Source organism: Cricetulus griseus (genome assembly GCF_003668045.3).
Source record: "Cricetulus griseus strain 17A/GY chromosome 1 unlocalized genomic scaffold, alternate assembly CriGri-PICRH-1.0 chr1_1, whole genome shotgun sequence".
NCBI classification, from domain to species: domain Eukaryota; kingdom Metazoa; phylum Chordata; class Mammalia; order Rodentia; family Cricetidae; genus Cricetulus; species Cricetulus griseus.
The window spans coordinates 134,097,032-134,116,435 of NW_023276807.1; the positions used below are offsets into that span (position 1 = coordinate 134,097,032).

At 41.9% G+C, this 19,404-nt stretch overlaps 1 protein-coding gene across 8 annotated transcripts in view; it reads left to right on the plus strand.

The window, feature by feature from the left end:
* Limch1 (LIM and calponin homology domains 1) overlaps positions 1-19,404 on the plus strand; it is a 314,380-nt gene that overhangs the window by 282,695 nt on the left and 12,281 nt on the right. For 5 of the 8 annotated variants that reach the window (XM_035452756.1, XM_035452757.1, XM_035452760.1 and 2 more), the window contains 10 exons: positions 1,224-1,314; positions 2,178-2,341; positions 5,488-5,593; positions 9,721-9,761; positions 11,901-11,981; positions 14,660-14,752; positions 15,523-15,627; positions 16,798-16,922; positions 18,833-18,908; positions 18,967-19,030. In XM_035452756.1, the coding sequence (XP_035308647.1) occupies positions 1,224-1,314; positions 2,178-2,341; positions 5,488-5,593; positions 9,721-9,761; positions 11,901-11,981; positions 14,660-14,752; positions 15,523-15,627; positions 16,798-16,922; positions 18,833-18,908; positions 18,967-19,030 (946 nt within the window). Of the gene's footprint in view, positions 1-1,223; positions 1,315-2,177; positions 2,342-5,487; positions 5,594-9,720; positions 9,762-11,897; positions 11,982-14,659; positions 14,753-15,522; positions 15,628-16,797; positions 16,923-18,832; positions 18,909-18,966; positions 19,031-19,404 lie in introns of all 8 variants that reach the window. The other 3 variants (XM_035452755.1, XM_035452761.1, XM_035452759.1) reach the window with 2 other exon arrangements.

Sequence of the window (19,404 nt, forward strand, 5' to 3'; positions counted from 1 at the left end):
ATTTTCTATTTCCTTGGAGTTCTGTGTTCCTGTTTTTATTGTTTTAGTTAGCATAAAATAATGGCTTCATTATGACACTTTTACCCTCTCCCTATTGCTATCTGCTGCCACTCCTCCCTGCTTCTGCTGTTCTACAGTTTAGTCCTCTTACGCTTTTAACACACACACACACACACACACACACACACACACACACACACACACAGGTGATATGGCAAAAGTATGTATATTTGAGTGTATAAATGTATGTACATTCTGTATTTTAATACGTGTACTAACAGGTACATTATATATACAATCATATATGTAGACATAATGTTCTCTCTATACATGAGCTTCAAATATTTTAACCACATTGGATAACAATCATTTTACACATTACTATTGTATAGCACATTTGTGTGTTTGTTTGTTTGTTTGTTGTCTTCTTCAGCGCTTGGGATCAACATACCCACGGCCTCATGAACACTAGGCAAGCCTTTGCCCACTGAGCAATGTCCCCAGCCTGCTCAACATACTATATTCAGTGACTGTGTAATAGTTCCCTTTATGGTCTTAAGTAATTCAACTATTCCCCATCTGGTAGACATTTAGGTTGCTATGCAGTTGTTGTAAAAAGCATACAACTGACAACAGGGAGGCATGGCTATAAGAGAGGTACTTGGCTATGGTGTGGCAAGTGATTGGTATCCATGTCAAGGAGACCCATTAGTCAAAGACTAAAGGAAGAAAAACTAACCTTAGTTCCTAGCTGTTGGAATGAGAGGGAAGAAATGGCTATAAAAACTCCCAAGAGCTTCAAGGCTAAAACCTACAGTGTTAAGAGCCCAGGATAGCCAACTTCAAGGTTTATCCTTTAAAAAATCAAAACAAAATCCCCTCTGCTAGTGATAGGACCTGCAACCAACTGGAAAGGCATTTGGGAGCAAGTGGATAGTGACCTTGATTTATGAAATTTGGTGGTAAGACAAGGAAAAAGTGAGGATGTGTGTGTAAGAGGAAGGCTGGGGAAAGTGAGCACAAGGGTGCCCACTTGTTCACACTCACAAACACCTCCTTCCAAGAAAGCAGACACCCAGCGTAGAGCTGTTTGGAAACGGGGACAGTTTGTGTGGGCAGCCCACCATCTTGGCCTGAAAATTATTATTCAGGAAATAGCCTTTGCTTTTTCAGAACTTTCAAGGGTTTGGTTTATTCAAGGAAGAAAAAAAAATCTTTTTCAGGCAGCCTCTAATAAAACTGAGTCAAATGGCCAAGAGGATGACAACAGTGATGGGAAGTCGGGGACACAGGACACGGAGCTGGCCTCAGCAGGTTTGTTTCATAGAATGCTAGCTTCCGGGTAAAGCTTGGTAACTTGTGTTAGAATGATGCCAATTTTTCCTACTAAACTGAAGGGCTGTGTCAGCCTCTATGATTGTGCTGCCACCTAGAGGCTCTGACGAGAAATTCTCACTATGGCTTTAATATTGCTATAAAAGTAGGAACTCAGGCTTTGTGGTTTTTGTTGTTTTTGTTTTGTTTTGTACTATGATATTTTACTTCCTAAAAGTATGTCTTCATGCTCATTAAAAATACTTAATTCTCATATAGAAATAATTCAAACACTGAGCTGTCCTAGTTGCTTTGTAGTCACTACGATAAACATCAACTTGGGGAGGAAAGTGTTTACTTCATCTTAGAACTCCCAGATGACGGTCCACCCATCAAAGGGGGCTGGGCCAGGAGCTTAAGTCAGGGCCATGGTGGAAGAAACCAAAGCAGAGGCCATGGAGGAACACTGCTTACTGGTGGGTGCTATAGAGGAAGACGTGTGCTTCAGCCTCTAGACTCTGGGTGAGGACAAACAGCACACACAACAAGGGAAAGTTAGACTGTCACCCAGTCAAAGAACAGATGGGTCTGTGGATTTTCTGTTTTGCACACCACTGTCATGAAATGTTTTGTGTCACGTGGTACTCGGATGCGACCCATGACTGTTAAGAGCAGTCTTTGATAGTAGATCAGTTTGATGGGGATCCTGCCATCCAAGGCCCTTTGCTGGGTATCATCATGTAGTAGCCCAGCTTGTCATCAGGAGAGAGGACTCTGATGAAAGCTTCATTGTGACTTTGAAGGAAAGTGATCCTTTGTATGGTTTCCTTTTTCTTCTGTTTCCACCTGTGATGTCCCTCCAGAGCCACAGCATTTTACAACAACTGTGACTCGATGCAGCCCAACCGTGGCCTTGGTGGAGTTTTCCTCAAGCCCCCCGCTGAAGAATGAGGTGCCAGAAGAAGGAGACCAGAAGAAGCCTGAAAATGAGATGAGTGGGAAGGTAGAGTTAGTGCTGTCACAGAAGGTGAGGACACAGTGGAGCAAAGAGTTAAATCTACAGGTTGCCATGGTTTCCGGGGCGACTAGCAGTCATGAGGGCTGATAGTCTCACCTGATCTTTTTCCCTGTCTTTAATCTATATTTCTTTCTAAAAACTACACTGCATGTTCTTTGTTAAATATCACACACTCACTCATACACTTACACACACTCACACACACACACATAAACATACACACACACACACCACACATACAAGTTGTAAGGAGACACCATGACCAAGGCAATTTATAAATGAAAGCATTTAATTGGAGGCTTGTTTACACTTTCAGAGGCATGTATGCCTGCAGGCCAGAAGAGGGCACTAAATTATAGATGGTTGTGAGCCACCATGTGGTTGCTGGGAATGAAACTCAGGACCTCTGGAAGAGCAGCCAGTGCTCTTAACCTCTGAACCATCTCTTCCAGCCCACTGACTTGTTTCTTAACGTGACATCTTACTAAATATTCTCTTCCCACTATGTACCTACTTCTTAGCAATGGTGTGTCTGATACCCCTGGATTTGAATACCAAGAAACTCAGGATACCGTGGGCTTTAAAGTCTTGCTCTTACTAAATGTAGTTCATATTTAGAGTCTTACTTACATTAGTTGGGCTTTTTAAATATCAGATCTAAAATCTCTTCACCATTTGTCTCAGTTGTTGGTATGTAAAGAATTTTACAACTATGGAGTGCATTCCAGACCAAATAGACATTCTCTGGACATATGGCTCTGTTTCTGTAAAAGCTCCTAGGGAATCCTTGTGACCACCAAAGGTCATGCCTTGTAAGATAGTCAAATTATTTAAGGCAGTACTCCACCATTAAAAATCAACCTATACCTAGACTTGACCTTCAAGTGAAAAATTTACCACTCAGTTCCATTTCATAATCAGGCACATTAACTGTGCACCTACTATGTACCAAGTACCATATTAGACACACTATATTTGCCAGAGAAAAGAACACAGCACCTAGCCTCAAGAGCTGAGTGGAGTGTCCTTGAATGAGCCTCTAAAATGCCTATAGTTTGATGTATTGTATTTCAGACCTCAGCTATTCCCCATTTTTATACAGATAGAATTACTGAGCTGTCTGGAGGTCCTAAGAGGATAACTGAATCACAGGTCTCACAGTAGGGTGGGCCAGTCAGGGATTTCATCTTTGCCAATTGTACCTTATCTACTATGTGCTTGTAATCATTATTTACTTATTATTGCAAATTCAATACTTCACATCATGCTAACCTAAAAGGAAAACTTTGTAACATTCCTGGAACTTGGGGCTAACCAAACAAAATGACTGCCATAACTTACTGTGTTCCTTGACAATGCTCACCTGTGTTGAGCCATCTTTGGGCCACCAATTTTATGTCCAACCACTATGAAAAAAAAAACTTTCAGGGGTTTTGGGGGTATTTATCTGTTTTCTTTGCTTTTCTGTCATGAACCTTTGTTTACTTAGTAAACACAAGTCTCAAAATCATATTTTTAAAGCATAAAATATCCAGGATTCCCAGGCTATCCTTGGTATCAAATGCTATGTCCACATCTCTAAAATTTTGTGCTGTTGACTGCAGGTTTAGAAGCTCTGATGGTTGGTTAGCAACCTTGTCAGTCTACACCACTCAGGAAGTAGTGTCTGTGAGCTTAACACTGGAGGGTTGTAAGGCTCAGTGGTTAAGAGCATTGAGCTCAGTTCCCAGCACCCACATCAGGTGAGTCATAGCCAACCATAACTCCATCTCTAATGAGACCCAATACTTGCGGCCGTTGTGCATACCTATTACACTCACATGAACATACCCGCTCTCTCTCTTCCTCCCCCCCCCCTCTCTCTCTCTCTCTCTCTCTCTCTCTCACACACACACACACACACACACACACACACACACACACACACACAAACACAGAGTTATAAGTAAAAATAGATATCTAGAAAGGTAAAAGACTAGCGTGTTGTAAACTTTGGTAATACCAGACCTTAAGTATTTTCAATATAGTGAATGCTGAGGTCTATACAGCTATCTGGTTGACCACAGCAGTGCTGACCAACATGACCGATTATATTTTCTTCAAAATTCTCTTAAGATTGAATATATTCTAAAGAAAGAAAAATAAAATGCAACAGAGAAGAAATAAATGTTGCATAGTTTGAGGTCATTGGCTGTCACACTAACCGTGCATAGCAGCTACCAGCTAGAGCTGAAATCAGAATTAAGTCCTGTGAGAGGCAGAAAGGACCTGTTGAAATGTTTGGCAGTCTGTATCTAGCACTAAATTGATTGGAAGCAATAAGACAGCAAGAGGGTGCTTCTACTAAGGGTCTTTAGAGTAAGAAAAACAATAAAATGAAATGAAAAAAATCAGGTCATCTAATGTGCCTCAAAACTCTAAGGACACCCCTGTGCTGGCACTGTTCGATACTAGCTCTTTTGGGCAATGCATCTTTGTGAACTGGCAAAGTATATGTATGTTGCATAAGTTCATAGGAGGGTAAAATACTGTCTTCAGAATAATGTCTATTAAAAGTGGATTACTATAATGCTTAACCTTACAGCAAAGATGGTTTTCATCGTCTTCTGTGGAATATTTCATTTTTTGACAAGCTTAGCAGGGTGTATTAGCTAGTATTGAAGCCTAGAGTGGTGATGCATGCCTTTTATCCCAGTACTCAGGAGGCAGAGCCACATAGATAGTTCAAGGCTAGCCTGCTTTACAGAGCAAGTTACAGCCAGGGTTACATAGTAAGACCCTGTCAAAAAAAAAAAAAGGAGGAGGAGAAGAAGAAGAAGAAGAAGAAGAAGAAGAAGAAGAAGAAGAAGAAGAAGAAGAAGAAGAAGAAGAAGAAGAAAAAGAAGAATTAGTAGTAGTAGTAGTAGTAGTAAGTTGGGGAGGGGGAAAGCTCCAAATGTCTTCTGAGGTTGAAGAAGGGGATCACATTTTTTGTCCTTATTTAATTTCTAAGAAAAGCTAACCACTCCAGTGATTCAGAAAAGTGTGAAGTCATCAGGGAAGGGAAAAATTGCATTGTAAAGTTAAATGTTTAAGCTTACTGGCTTGTTTACATAGTCATAGTGTAAGATGGATCTGAGGTCTTTCTAATGTTTATGTCTGTCAATGTGGTCCAGGTGGTAAAGCCAAAATCCCCAGAACCAGAAGCAACCTTGACGTTTCCATTTCTCGACAAAATGCCTGAAATCAACCAACTGCATTTGCCAAACCTCAATTCGAAAGGTGAGGAGCAGGGAGGGGAAAGTGTTCTCTTAGATCTTCATGGTCTGCTGGGCCCACCTGTGGGGACTACCCTTCACATGAAAAGCCGTTGCATCCTCCACGTCATGTTCCTGTAACCATATTCCTCACCAGAGTGTGTGAAATGAGAATTTCAGATTGGAAAGCTGTGATGCATTTTCTGTTTGACAGCAGGAACCCCAGCCACTAAGACTGCCTTGTCAGCTAGGCATTATGGGTACAAGGCCTGAATAGGTATTGAGACCTTCAGTCTTGTTTTGTCTTTTCTCTAAAACATAACAAGATAATTATAAATACAAACTCAATTTGTTTTTAAGATGTTTATCTTTTAATGTTACATAAATTCCAGTCTTTATAAATGCCATTTATCTAATATTAACTTTGGGGAAAGTGGGAATTTTTTGTTCTATCGTAAGTCTTGGGTGTAGATTATGATTAGTGTAGTTACTCAGCCAAAACTTTACTCTTTCAAAAAATTCTTCATGGCCAGGAGGTGCTGGTGCACACCTGTAAACCCAGCCTCTAATCCTAACACTCAGGAGGCAGAGGCAGGCCAGCCTGGTCTACAGAACAAGTTCCAGCACAGCCAAGGCAAACACAAAGAAACCTGTCTTGAAAAATTAAACAAACAAATATAATTCTTCATAATAAGAACACTTAATATTTTTGAAAATGGACAGTAAAGATACATCTTCAGTATGCATGTAATCACACATACACACTAAGGATATATATTAATAAGTTTAACTCATAACATACTTTGGGATGCATTTTAATGTGTTTTGTACATTTGCTGTATTTTAATGTTTGATATGTAGGGAGGGGTAGTGTAGAGAAATATGGAAATTGAGGATCTGTGGAAGTCTTAAAATTGTGCTGGCTTCCACTTTGTGGGCCATGTATGAGTTATGAACTCACCCTTTTATTCTTTAAGAACCCAACTTTATGCCCTATATCCCCATGGGAAACCCAAGTGCCCACACCACCATGAAGGACTTTAGGAATGTGAGCTGGGGAAGATGACATTCCAAGAATAATTCTTGGGGATTATCCCTCCAAGTGGACAGACTAAGGCTGGACCAATGCAAACCCCTAGATTGGAAACAACTAGTGTGGGATTTGGGATCATAAGGCTCCATGTGCGTCTTTGTTGACATTGTTCTCCAGTGTATTTTGTAGCTCTGACCTGCCAGAGAGGATGGTGTGAGTTCATTATTCTTGGTTTTTTATTATTATTTCTCTTTTAAAGAGTGAGAAGCTATTTGGGGTCACCATTAACACCATCTGAATTGGTTGGTCATTTTGGGAGGCATATACAAAACAAGGAGCATTTGGTAGGAAACTGTGTGGTACGAATACAAATGAGCATTAGTCTCTTAAGGCAGAGGCAAATTCAGTGCTACCTCCAAAGCAGTTGACCCAAATTTTTCAGTCTTACGGTCTTGAAAATAATTAATAAAAATAAAATCTCATAAACTGGGTCAACCAGTTGGCCATATTTAGACACTGTAATTATGTTCCATTTCTAGCACTTTATAACTATGTAAATAAGAAATATATACATATTTAATACATATATCATATATATTGCATATATAAATATGTAAGCCTTATCGATTTTCCTCATATATTTATATTTTTCATCCCCATTGAACACAAGGCATTCTGGTTTTTGAGAAATTGCTATTGAATTAAGAAACTTTACTTCATGCTTTAGCTAAGTAGAATAATTTAAAAAATAAAAATACATAGCACTGGAGTACTTTAAAGGTAATCCTCAAGGGAGAACTGGATTTGGCAGGTCCTTATTCCTCTATGATGTGTGGTTCATGAATTCTGTGATTGTCATTGTTAGCGCTGGAGATGGAACACCAGGGTTTAAATCCTCGCTCATCGAGTTCTTAGCTGCAAAGTTCCCCTTTTTGTTTTCCCTAAGGACTGACTAGCACCTGTCGAGTAGAAATAGCCATAGACCAGTTTTTTAAGAGAATTGGATTTAGTGGTTACAGAAAAATAGCAATAAGGGTGGAAGTATAGAGCCAAGTGCTAGGCAGAAATAATAACTCTTGTAGGGTGCTTTCCAAAAAAAGTAAGAAAAAAAAAGAAAGTATGGACAGGACAGCGACACAGCTTGAAGCAACAGTTCTCAAACACAAGAGTGTGCCTGAGCGCAGGCCAAACCCTCAGGGTCTGCTTCTGTGGCTCTGTCCAAAGGAGCTGTCTGAACTTCCAGAGAGACCACATGTGCAGGGATGTGGCAGCCCAGGGAGCCCAACCTGGAAACCACTAACTTGAAGTATTTATTTAAGCGGTGCCTTAAAGACATTGCTGGTGGATATGAAACTGACTGGTGGTGCTTCTTTAGACTCAGCAAAGTGCCGGTCTTTGTGGAAGCCAGAGGCCTCTCATAAATGGAACCTTTGAAGACATGATTGTCTTTGATTGAATGTGGTGGGGAAGTCATGGGTTATAACCTACATATAAGAATTTGGTGCACACTTAAGCGGCTAACATGAATTCCAGCATCCAGTCCACAAGGACCAGAAGCCCTGGAACAACACCTCATAAATTCTCTCTCTCCCCCAGAAATTGGTGTCTCCCCAATTTCTTTAAAGTCACCTTTTTATAGATTGCTCACACAGGCCACTGTAGATCTGCCTGTCAACCCAAATAAGATTCCTCGAGCACACACATGTGCATCAATACAGCCTTTCAGCACTCTGGAAACATTCATAAAATGCAGCTAAAGCTGACAGATTCCTTTTATCCAGCTCTCTGGAAACAGCAAAGTTATGCCAAAGTCATGTTTCTATAAAACACGGGCTCTAACTTTCAAGTCTCTGAAAACGTAAGCAGCAGAGCCCAGTGCATAAGCTGCCAACACTTGCCAGGAGTCATGTGTGCTCGGAGCACTGCAGGCTGTCACAAACATGTACCTGTCTGTATGTGTGACAGGAAACCAGCCACACATCATCGCCCCTTCATCAGGTGGGATGTGGTTATCATTCATGATCTCACCACGCATCAACATTGCCCTTTATACTTTCCTAGAGTTGCTTCTGCACAGCATACTGCTGTATCATGATGCCTTTAACCCTTAAACAATGTCCCCACTTAGTATGGGCCTAAGAACTTTCACTCAGCACCTACACAACAGGAACACAGAATGTCCAGTTCTACTGCCCATTGTCAAGTTTTACACATATTCTGGTGAGCTGCGTTACGTTAGCTCGAGAGTCCTTAATTTCCTGGCTTGACTACAGCTGACCCTTCTTCAGCATATGGGGATATGTTCTCAGTTCTCACCTGGTTTCATGGATTTCTGTTTATTCTATTTTGCCATCTGATCTAGAGGTGCCTAGCAGTGCCAGTGTTCCGCTGAGAGTTCAGAACTCTTGGCGACGGTCCCAGTTTTTCTCCCAGTCAGGTAAACAACATACTGGGTAGCTGCATTTCTTTTATGTAACAATCCATGTTGGGGCAACCAATGGTGTCTGTCATTTGTCTTCATTTCTGATTTAAGATATTTAAAAGAAAAAAAAAGATGCTTGTTTGTGACACACAGTTAGCAATGAGCTTGTTCTTTGATATCAATCAGCACAGTTGTACTAAAATTGGGAGGAATTTCACAGAACTTCATGTTGACTTTTGAGATGCCAGAGAAATAACACCATCCACCTGGCTCTTTGTCATCCCCTTCCTCCTTTGGAATCAAGATGAGAAGCATTTGCCACAAATGTGGTGTTCTCTTGTTAACTGTTGTCACTCTCTGTTCTTCCTGGATGACATCGGCCTCTCTGTGTGGTATTTCTCCATGTCAGACAGTGGGGGACCTGCTCCCTTTGCCGGAATGCAAGGGCTACTAAGAGCCGGCACTAATAGCTATAGTCGTCGCTTCCTAGAGTCTAGTCCCTGGTGCTGCTTGATGTGTTTCACTCCTCATTCCTCTTGGTGACGGGCACAACCTTCAGCAAGGCTCTGCTTTATTGTGATTTTCTAATGCTGCCAAAGTTAACATAGGAACCACACTCAACTGAGAGGATCAGAAGACCAGCGCAGCCTGCAGCCACTCACACTGATGTCTTCTTCTCTGTCTTTATTCTGTGTAGCGGATTCTCCAAGCAGCGAAAAGTCCCCTGCCACTACACCTGTAAGTAGCCCCTCTCAAAGAACAAAGTTGTGCCTCTCCGGTGATTTTTAACTTGTATTTGGTTTTCTTAAAGAGTATTCAACCAAAACTGAGATCCATACATTTTTATTTTGAAACAACAATTTGACACTTCCTGGTAGGTTGTAAAGGTGTGGATTATCACTTTATGAAGTAGTTATCCTGCCCCGCCTGGAAACAAAATGCTCATTTCTTTGTATCCTTGAGTCCAGGTTTAGTTACCGGCCATAGGACACTAGAGGTAGTTAATAAATCCTGTTTAATCTTCCCTGGGTGTACAGTGAGATTCGAGTCACTTTCTGTCAGGGTTATTGTAAGTCTTACTTGAAATCAATATACAATTGCAACTATACGGTGCCTGACACAAGAATGATCCCCCCACACATCTCCAGTAAGCAGTCCAAGATGCTTCTCATAGCCAGTACCACTTTTAGGGGCAAATTTTCTCCCTTTGGGGCCATGCAGAATGGACCACCCCTTGTCACATAGACTTGATATCTCCAACCGTATTTCAGAACTAGGAACCATATGTGAAAGTTCAATCATAAACCAATACTAGTAACCCCGAGTTTCCTGGAAACTAAGAACCCCAGAATAGCTGTAAACCCAGCATCACCACATACAACTGAAGAGGATAGCGCAAGCCATTTGCTTACAACAAGGCTGTCAAACTATTTGTGTGCCCCTGGAGATGGAGAGAAAAAGGCACTGCAAAAAGATATACTGTCCTTCACTCAAAGGATGAGTGAAGATCAAAGGGGTCTAGACCAGGCTGGTGAAACCCACAGAAACAGCTGACCTAAACATTGGGGAACAACTCTTGCTCCCCATAATACTCCCTGAGCCAAGACACAGGGGGGTGGGCCTAGACCCTATCCAAAAGGATACGATAGACTCTGATGACACCCTATGGAAGACCTCACCATCCAGGGGGAGCAGAAAGGATATGTGATAGGTAGGGTTTTAGTTGTGGGGGGGGCGGTAGGGGAGGACGGGAGGGAGAATGGAACTGGGATTGTCATGTAAAACAATCTTGTTTCTAATTCAAATTTTAAAAACTGCAAAAAATATAGAAAAAAAAAACTCTTGCTCCCCAGACTGATAGCTGGAATACCAGAATGGGACTGATCCAGACCCCAGGAACATGGGTTTCTGTGAGGAAACCTCAAAAATCTACAGGACCTCCTGTAGAAGTTCAGTACTTATCCCTAACATAGGTGTGGACTTTGGGAACCCATTCCATATATAGGAATACTCCCTGAGCCAAGACACACGGGGGTAGGCCTAGGCCCTATCCAAAAGGATACGATAGACTCTGATGACCCCCTATGGAAGGCCTCTCCATCCAGGCAGGGCAGAAAGGATATGTGATAGATAGGGTTTTAGTTGGGGGGGGGGGGTAGGGAAGAACAGGAGGGAGAAGGGAACTGGAATTGTCATGTTAAACAATCCTGTTTCTAATTCAAATTTTTAAAAGTTGAAAAAAATAGATCATAAAGTGAGAGAATCCACAGATTCAGAAAGAAAAGCCACCTGTGTTATTTGTTTCCAAACTTGCTAAAACCTTCTCTAAGGATTTTGTTTGTTCTCAGTCTTGGGTTTGAGTATTTATTATACTGGCCTCAAGGCTGGGGCTCCACTCATCTTACCTTCAAGGTGGCATAACCCACTTTGGAGAAAGCTGTCATGGGAAGCAGTAGCGGCATAAAGGACTCACTTCAGGTACACTGGTTCTTAGATGATGCATTTCTCCTGAAATATGCCAGAATTAGCATGCACAGTGAGCATCATGTCCAGGGCATGGATGCTTCTAAGACACTCATGTTTCTGAGAGAAATGAACCAAAGCCTTCTTGTTCTTGTAGTGGTCACTATGTGTTCCCATTATCCGTAAGAGACACAGAGCATAGAAATAGCCCAGCATTTTAGAATCAAAGTAAAAAGGAATTAAGTTTGGAAACAATTTCTGCCACCAAACAGGACATTTAGATATATGAAGATGTGTTTCTGTGTCCCTTGGGTACCATGTTGGAGGCTAGTTGTCTTCTCTTGTCCTGGCCAGCCCTTGAGGACCTGTCTTAGATCTCACCATGGGGTTGCTTTCTTTGTTTTTCCTGAGCAGTTTAAGTTCTGGTCATGGGACCCGGAAGAGGAACGTAGGCGACAGGAAAAATGGCAGCAGGAGCAAGAGCGTCTGCTCCAGGTAGGACCAGCCTGCTAATTTCCCTGTGTTCAGTGACTGTGCACTCATTCTGTCCGTTGCATTGGATATATTTTTAGCACAGAGAACATGGAATCCAGTTCTCAGAAACTCGTGAGACTGTCGATGCTTTGTGTCCAGGCAGCAGAGTCTTGGCCCTGATTGTTCCTGCTAACAGGTCCAGTGACAAAAAGCAGTGGGGAAAAACATTCACATTAATACTTTAAAAAATACATCTCTAAGCAGTGATTTTAGTCTACCTGTATTCCTTACCTCCTTAGCCACTGATTCCTAGTTCAAGAAGCAATGAGAATGAATTACCCAAATGCTATTTTATAATGTTCAGGTAGAATGAAATTTGGTATCAGTCTAATTCTTCAACAGAGTTTTCACTCCATTTTTTTTCCACTGAAAGTGATAATGGTCAATTCTAGAAATATTCTGAGAAGAAATGTAGCCTACTTCCATTTGCCTCATGTCCAAAATGACCTTCAAGACTGACCTATTTGTATACTTGGGATGTGTTGGGAACACATATGAGTAGCCTGTGTGTAGTTGAAGAGGTGAAGGTTCACAGAGGTTGGATTAGCCCCCTGATATCACATGGCTGATAGGTGCAGGGCCTGGACCCAAATCTAAGTCTCTACAACTCTAAAATGTCTGCTGTTTCCACTCCACACCAAACACTTACATAGAGAAATAGTATAAACCTCATTAAATTTGAAGGCTCCCTGCTACTCTAGAACTGAGGTGCAATGTGATTTATTCTACTTTCCCTTCATATTTTGTCCCATCCTTTGCCCTGTTTCCCATAAATAAGGGAATGGTTTCTGTGGTAAAAATCAACATTTTGATTTAGCTAGGCAGTTCTGCTTGGTACCTTTGAAAACTTTTAAGGACTAGGCCTTGATTACTTAGATGATTACCTAAGAACCTCTGAATTCCCACTCTTTACAGTATTCTGGGGTGAGGGGTCGTTTGTTTCGTTTTGGGAATTGACTTCGGTTTGTTTGTTTGTTTGTTTGTTTGTTTGAGACTCACTAGGTAACCCTGCCTGGTCTGGAATTTACAGACACCCTGTTGTCTCTCTCCTGAGGGCTGGGATTCAGGCATGCACCACTGTACCCAGCTTCTGCAATATTTGGTTCTGATAATAAGTTTTTACTTGTATCTACAGCTCCTGCCATGGTTTGGCCAGCTGTGCTGTACTAGAAATAGCAAGAGCAATTACAGATGTCCCCATGAAAGCCTCTTGCACCTGAGTCATTATGTAACAGCTGCTGTCTGGGGACACCTCAGTGCCTTCTTCCTCCAGAGAGACACACAGACAGTCCTGTCCTAGCCCCAGACAACTGACAGTAACCAGTCAAGTGTTGGAACATGTGTTCGCAAGCCCTTGTCTCCTTTGTTTGCCCATGAGAACACCATTTTTGAGGTTTTCATGAGATTGAGTCTCATTTCAAATATTGATCTTAATCTTCACATACTTTTTTTTTCTGGTCAGCTGTCAGGGACTCACTGCATATTTTTATGCCATTATTATTCCGAGTGTTTTATTTTCTCTCAGAAGGGGTGACCAGTATTATACTACTTCTGAACACAAGTTCTCACAGCAAGCATTGTAAATGAGCTGTTTAAAAGTTCTATTGATTAAAGATACTGTGAGCTGGGCCTGGAAGACCTCATCTCATTGCCATGATGATAAGCAGAGTGTTTGTGCCTCTCAGAAGATGGTTGTCTTGAGCACTTTGGACTTTTCTGCCCTGTCTCGCTTATAAACTTAGCAGGTTTTTTTATAATCTTTTATTAAACTTCCTTGGCAACAGTGTTGGTTAGTTCTGGCTTTGGTTGGTTGGTTAGTTTTTTCAGGGATGGGGGTCAAACCCAGACCATTGCACAAGCTACATTACCAGCCCAGCAATGTATTTCTATTAGTGAAATAGCAAACTCACCTCTGAAAGGCTCAGTTGAAGCAAACTCTGTATGTAGCCTACATAGGACCTGCCCAGCTGAGGGAGATTGTTGATTTTTTTCATCTTTCCTGAACAAATGTCCATCTGAAGAGACATTCTATGAAACACAACAACAGAAATCTGGCTTCCTATGGGATTTTAAATGTCTAAGTTACTTTTCTGTTTCTGTGATTAAAAAAAAAAAACCCTGATTAAAAGCAACTAGGAAAGAAAGATCTATTTTGGCTTACCATTCCAGAGGGCTACAGTCCATCATGGTGGGGAAGGCATAGTGGCAGGACCTAGAGGCCAGCCTGGCAGTCAAGAAGCCAGGTAGTCACATTTCATTCACACACAGGAAGCAGGGAGAGAAGAGGAAGGAAATTTGGGCTATAAAACCTTATAGTCCAGCCCCAGTGACATACTTCCTCTAGCAAAGCTCCACATCCTAAATGTTCCAGAACCTTCCCAAACAGTACTACTAACTAGATCCAAACATATAAATACATGAGCCAATGGGGGACACTACTCATTCAAACCACATGTACCTAACTTGTATGCATAATACCCAGCATTTCTTTTTATTGTGCATATGCATTAGATTCCAAATGTTCACTCACGAAGACTATCTTGCAATGTATTGTGTGTGGTACTTTCGAAGAGGGGGAAACATCCCAGTGATGAGTGCAATGATCACTTCCAAATGTTCTTTGGACATCCCATTGACAGGAGAGGTACCAGAAGGAGCAAGATAAGTTGAAGGAAGAGTGGGAAAAGGCCCAAAAGGAGGTAGAAGAAGAAGAACGCAGGTACTACGAGGAGGTAGGAAATTGCCAAGAAGAATGTGACTTTGTTGGCACAGCTCCTCAAAGTCTGTCACTTCCCTTTGTGTCTGCAGCATATGCTGGTTGTGGGTGTGTCTCTGTACTCAACAGCAGTGTCCCTTCAGTCTCTTTAAAGAGAACCACAACATGTGAGTTCTAACAGACCATAGTAACCTCCCCCCACCCCACCCCATCCCACCCCACCCCCGTGTGGATTGTAGGAAGAATGGATTCAACCATGTTCAAGAAGCCACTGTAATCACATCTGTTCTCCAGGCAGTGTCTGATTCTTGATCTGACTTAGACAACATAAAAACAGCAATGTATTTATTTGTGTGTGTGCTCACTTGCAGCAAGAGTATTTGGTAGAAATGAATCCGTTTTATAGTATAATTTTAGCATTGAGGCTAAATACATCCTTACTATTGACTACATTTACTACACCATACTAGAGGAATCTGTAGAGGAGACTTATGTCCTGGTAATGTTTTAACAACAACAAACATAGTGGTCTTTTTTTAACTGTGTTCTTCTGTGACACTAACTAAACTTGGTGTTTTTAAATTCAATATGACATTCTAAACTACTGCCCACTTGGCGTTATTTGATTTGTATGCTCTGGAAAAATAAGATTTCCTTAATGCACTGCCTATTTGCATGTGTTGTGATGAATCTTCTTTTCTTGGAGTTCCTTGATGTACTTGTTTTTCTCTTGGCAGATTGTTAAATTTTTTTTCTTTTGTTCATTTATCCCTGTCTTTGCCCTAGGAGCGTAAGATAATTGAAGACACTGTGGTCCCATTCACCCTTTCCTCGAGTTCTGCAGACCAGCTGTCCTCTTCCTCATCTGTAACTGAAGGCAGTGGAACCACGGTAAGGTCGCTGACAAAGACTGAGTTTGATATAAGTAACCTAAACCGGGTTTCCCATCACACTTAGTAACTTAAAAACAGAAGTGGCTATCCCTCCAGAGCTACATGGCTGTCACCAAACCCCAAGCCCTTTCCTGCAGAGTGGTGGTCATTGCCCTGGCCAGATCTTCACAGACAAGCTAGCAGGATCTCCAGTAGCAAACCCTTCTCTCTGCCTGGCTCAAGCCATGTGCCCCTCCCCACCATGCCACACATTCCTCTGCATTATTTGGCAGCAGCAGACATGCCCCTGGCACATTCCCTACCAGTTGCCATAAAACTAGCTTCTTATCCTCCAAATTCCTCACAAACCTGATGTGTGTTTGACGGTGGAAAGAGCCTGTAAAGACTGGTCAGCCCCACATCTCCCAAGTAAGCTGATGGCTTCATTTTGTTTGGGGGGGAAGGGACAGTCCTTGACCAATTCCTTTTGTGATAATTTTCAGAAAGATCTCAATTGCACATTTATTGTAAATACTTGGAAATTATTGAACTCTGCTAGTTTAGAGGACTATTCTTTGGGGCTGGAGTGATGGCTCATTGGTTAAGAACACTGGCTACCCTTCTAGAAGTCCTGAGTTTAATTCCCAGCAACCACATGGTAGCTCACAACCATCTATAATGAGATCTGGTGCTCTCCTCTTCCGGCATGTAGGCTCTATGAGTACATGTATAAAATAAATAAATATTTTTTTTTAAAAAAAGAAAACTATTCTTTGAATTGTAGGCAGTGGGACTGACAAAACAGGGTTGGTGCAGAAGTAGAAAAATAGAGTGGCTATAATCAGAGCACACTGTATGCATGTATCCAGTCTTATAGTGAATCTCATTCACTTGTACAGAAAGTACATATTAATAATTTCTTTAAAGTTTAGAGAAAAAAATAGAAGAAAGTTTTCATTATTCAAAGAAAGGAAAAAGTATAGATTGGGTTTCAAGTGGTCCATGGTCAGTATAAGTCATTAGGGGGTGGGTTTCAGGTAGTCCATGGTCAGTATAAATGATTAGGAGGTGAGTTTCAGGAAGTCCATGGTCAATGTAAGTCATTAGGGCCTGAGTTTCATGATCAAATATAAAAGTCATCTAGTATCTTTAAAAATTATATTCAAAATGGTCCCAATTTTTCTACCAGAATAAGGTGGGCTTGGAAAACTGTCAAAACAAAGAAAAAGAGAGAAGACAGAAGACACCTCTCCAGGAGAACGACAGTGACTCATTGCTCAAGGCCAGAGAAAGTAGTCCTCCAGAAGAGGACAGGTATGTGCCCATCCCAGACTGTCCACGGGCATTCTCAAAGCTGGGCTCTGCCATTCCCTCCCAGGAAGGCAGACCCTCTCCTTTAGAATGATCATCCTAAAGATGTGTTCTGTGTTGTTTAAACACACTACGACAGCTCTCAAGTCAGCATCCTTGTGCTCTGGAATATATAGACTTAGTTTTAAATAGACAAGGCCAGTTGTGGCGAAGAAGAGACAAAAGGATCATAAACTTGAGACCAGCCTTGGGTACACAGTGAAAGCATATCTCAAAAGAATGAATTACGTTTTAGAGCTGGAGAGATGGCTCAGAGGATAAAGTCACATGCTACTCAAGCCTACAACTTGAGTTTGATTGCCACATAAAGGTAGAAGGAGAGACCCAACTCCACAGAGTCCTCCTCTGCCCTCCACATGCATGGTGTGACATGAGCACACACATACACACGCATATGCACATGATCCAATTTAAATGTTTTAATAACAATGTAAAAAATTAATAAGAAAGACCTGTTTTATATAAAGAAGATAGTGTAAATCAACAAAGAAGTTTGTTATTGACCCAAAACCTAAAGCTTTCACTTACTTGAAATAGAGGATATGTAAGAGAGGAAAGACATTGAAGTCCTGCGGTCCCACCTACCATGGTTCCACCATGGACCTGAACTCGGCTTTGGGTGCCTGCACTAATATGAGCATGTTTACTCTGAGTGATAATATGAAGGATAATCAGTATGTCAGAACAGTTGTTGTTAGTCACTTCATGTATGGACTCTATGCTGTTCCATGGGAGATCCAAAAGTGAACACAGAAACCCCAGAGTACCTCAGACTAGACCTGACTCTGGGCTACATATTATCAATGCCACCCTTGCCTAACCTAGAAGGAATCTACAAGAATCCCAGGAAGTTGGCAGCATCCTACTGAAGAAATGGATGCTTACCTCAGAGGTGTGAAATCCCAGATAGGTATCAGCAAGTACGCATGCACCAGTAACACATTTACAGCATCCCAGAGGGACCTGAAGATGAGAAGGGTATCTAAGTGTAGTAGACTGGTCAAGGAGAAAGGTTGGCTGGGAGCAGAGTTCTGGTGAGAGTTTGCACTGAGGGGGCTGCTAATGTCAGACACCAAGCACCTGACTGTCAGACACTGGGCACCTGACTGTCAGACACTGAGCAGGTCTGACTGATAGGGCATGGTGTTGAAAGAGCAACTATTTCCAGGTAACACTGCTTCAAAGTCTGGGAAGTGATCTATTACTTAGAAAGATTTGAAGGATCCCAACACACACTCCATGTACAGATTTGCTAGTTTTCCAAACAGGCCTTGCCTGTAATTTTCCTGTCTCCTTTCTCCAGGCTTGTATCACTGTCAGCAGAAACTTTTCTTTCATCTCCTTAACTCTTTTCTTTCTCTGCACACAGAAGTCACTGAAAGGCTGGGGAATTAACCAAGTCTTCAGAGATCCCAAGTGGCCCCAGTGATTTATTTATCCATTTATTTCTAGATAGTGTTTCACCTTTCAGCCTAGGCTGGCCTTGAACTCACTTTGTAGCCCCATCTGGACTTAAACTTATGGTCCTTCTACCATGCCTGGCTTCCTAGTGAAACCTCTAGTAACTGCTCTCTTGTGAAAAATCTAGGAGCTTCGAGTCAACTCCCTAGAGGTGCTCACCATGGAGAGCCTGATGGGCAGGGAGGACTCAGAAATGATCATCTCTTGACTCTGTTAAGTTGATAGACACTAAAAATGCATAGTATTTTATGGTGGTTTTAGATCTAGTTTAAAATAAAAAGGATAAGCAAACTGTCTATTTCCTTAGACTGTAATCGCTAGCTCTGTGTATAGAAAGTCAGTTTGAACCTGTTATCTCTACTCCTAAGTATGTTTCTTTGTTTTAGCTTTAGCAACCTAACTCAAGAACCCTCAGCTCACTCTGAAGACTCCATGCCAAAAGGAATCCATCTGGACCAGCAGCCAGAGGCAGAGGCTGGGGCTTCGTGCTGTGATCCAAGCCTACAGCTAGCTCAGGGTAAGAAAGGACCAGCAGCTGGAGGCAGAGGCTGGGGCCCCATACTGTGGTCCAAGCCCACAGCTAGCTCAGGGTTTAAGAATGGAGAGACAAATCCCAACACTTAAGTTCCTGTAAACCCTCAAGTTGGCCAGAGCTGCCCTCTACTGGCAGCAAATGTCTCTCTAAGGGCCCCTTACCCTAGCTTCTGTTAAATATTTAACAGAACTTCTAATATGTGACCAGACTCTACACAAGGTCATTGGGGTCTCAATGAGACCTGAACAGGTGTTAAACAGAATAGAGGCCTGTGACGCCTTTGATGACTCAGTGAGTGAAGAACTTGCCACTAAGCCTGATGACCTGAGTCCAATCCTGAAGACTCGGTGGAAAGAAAGAGGCAACTCCCAAAAGTTGTCCTACACACACACACACACACACACACACACACACACACACACACACACA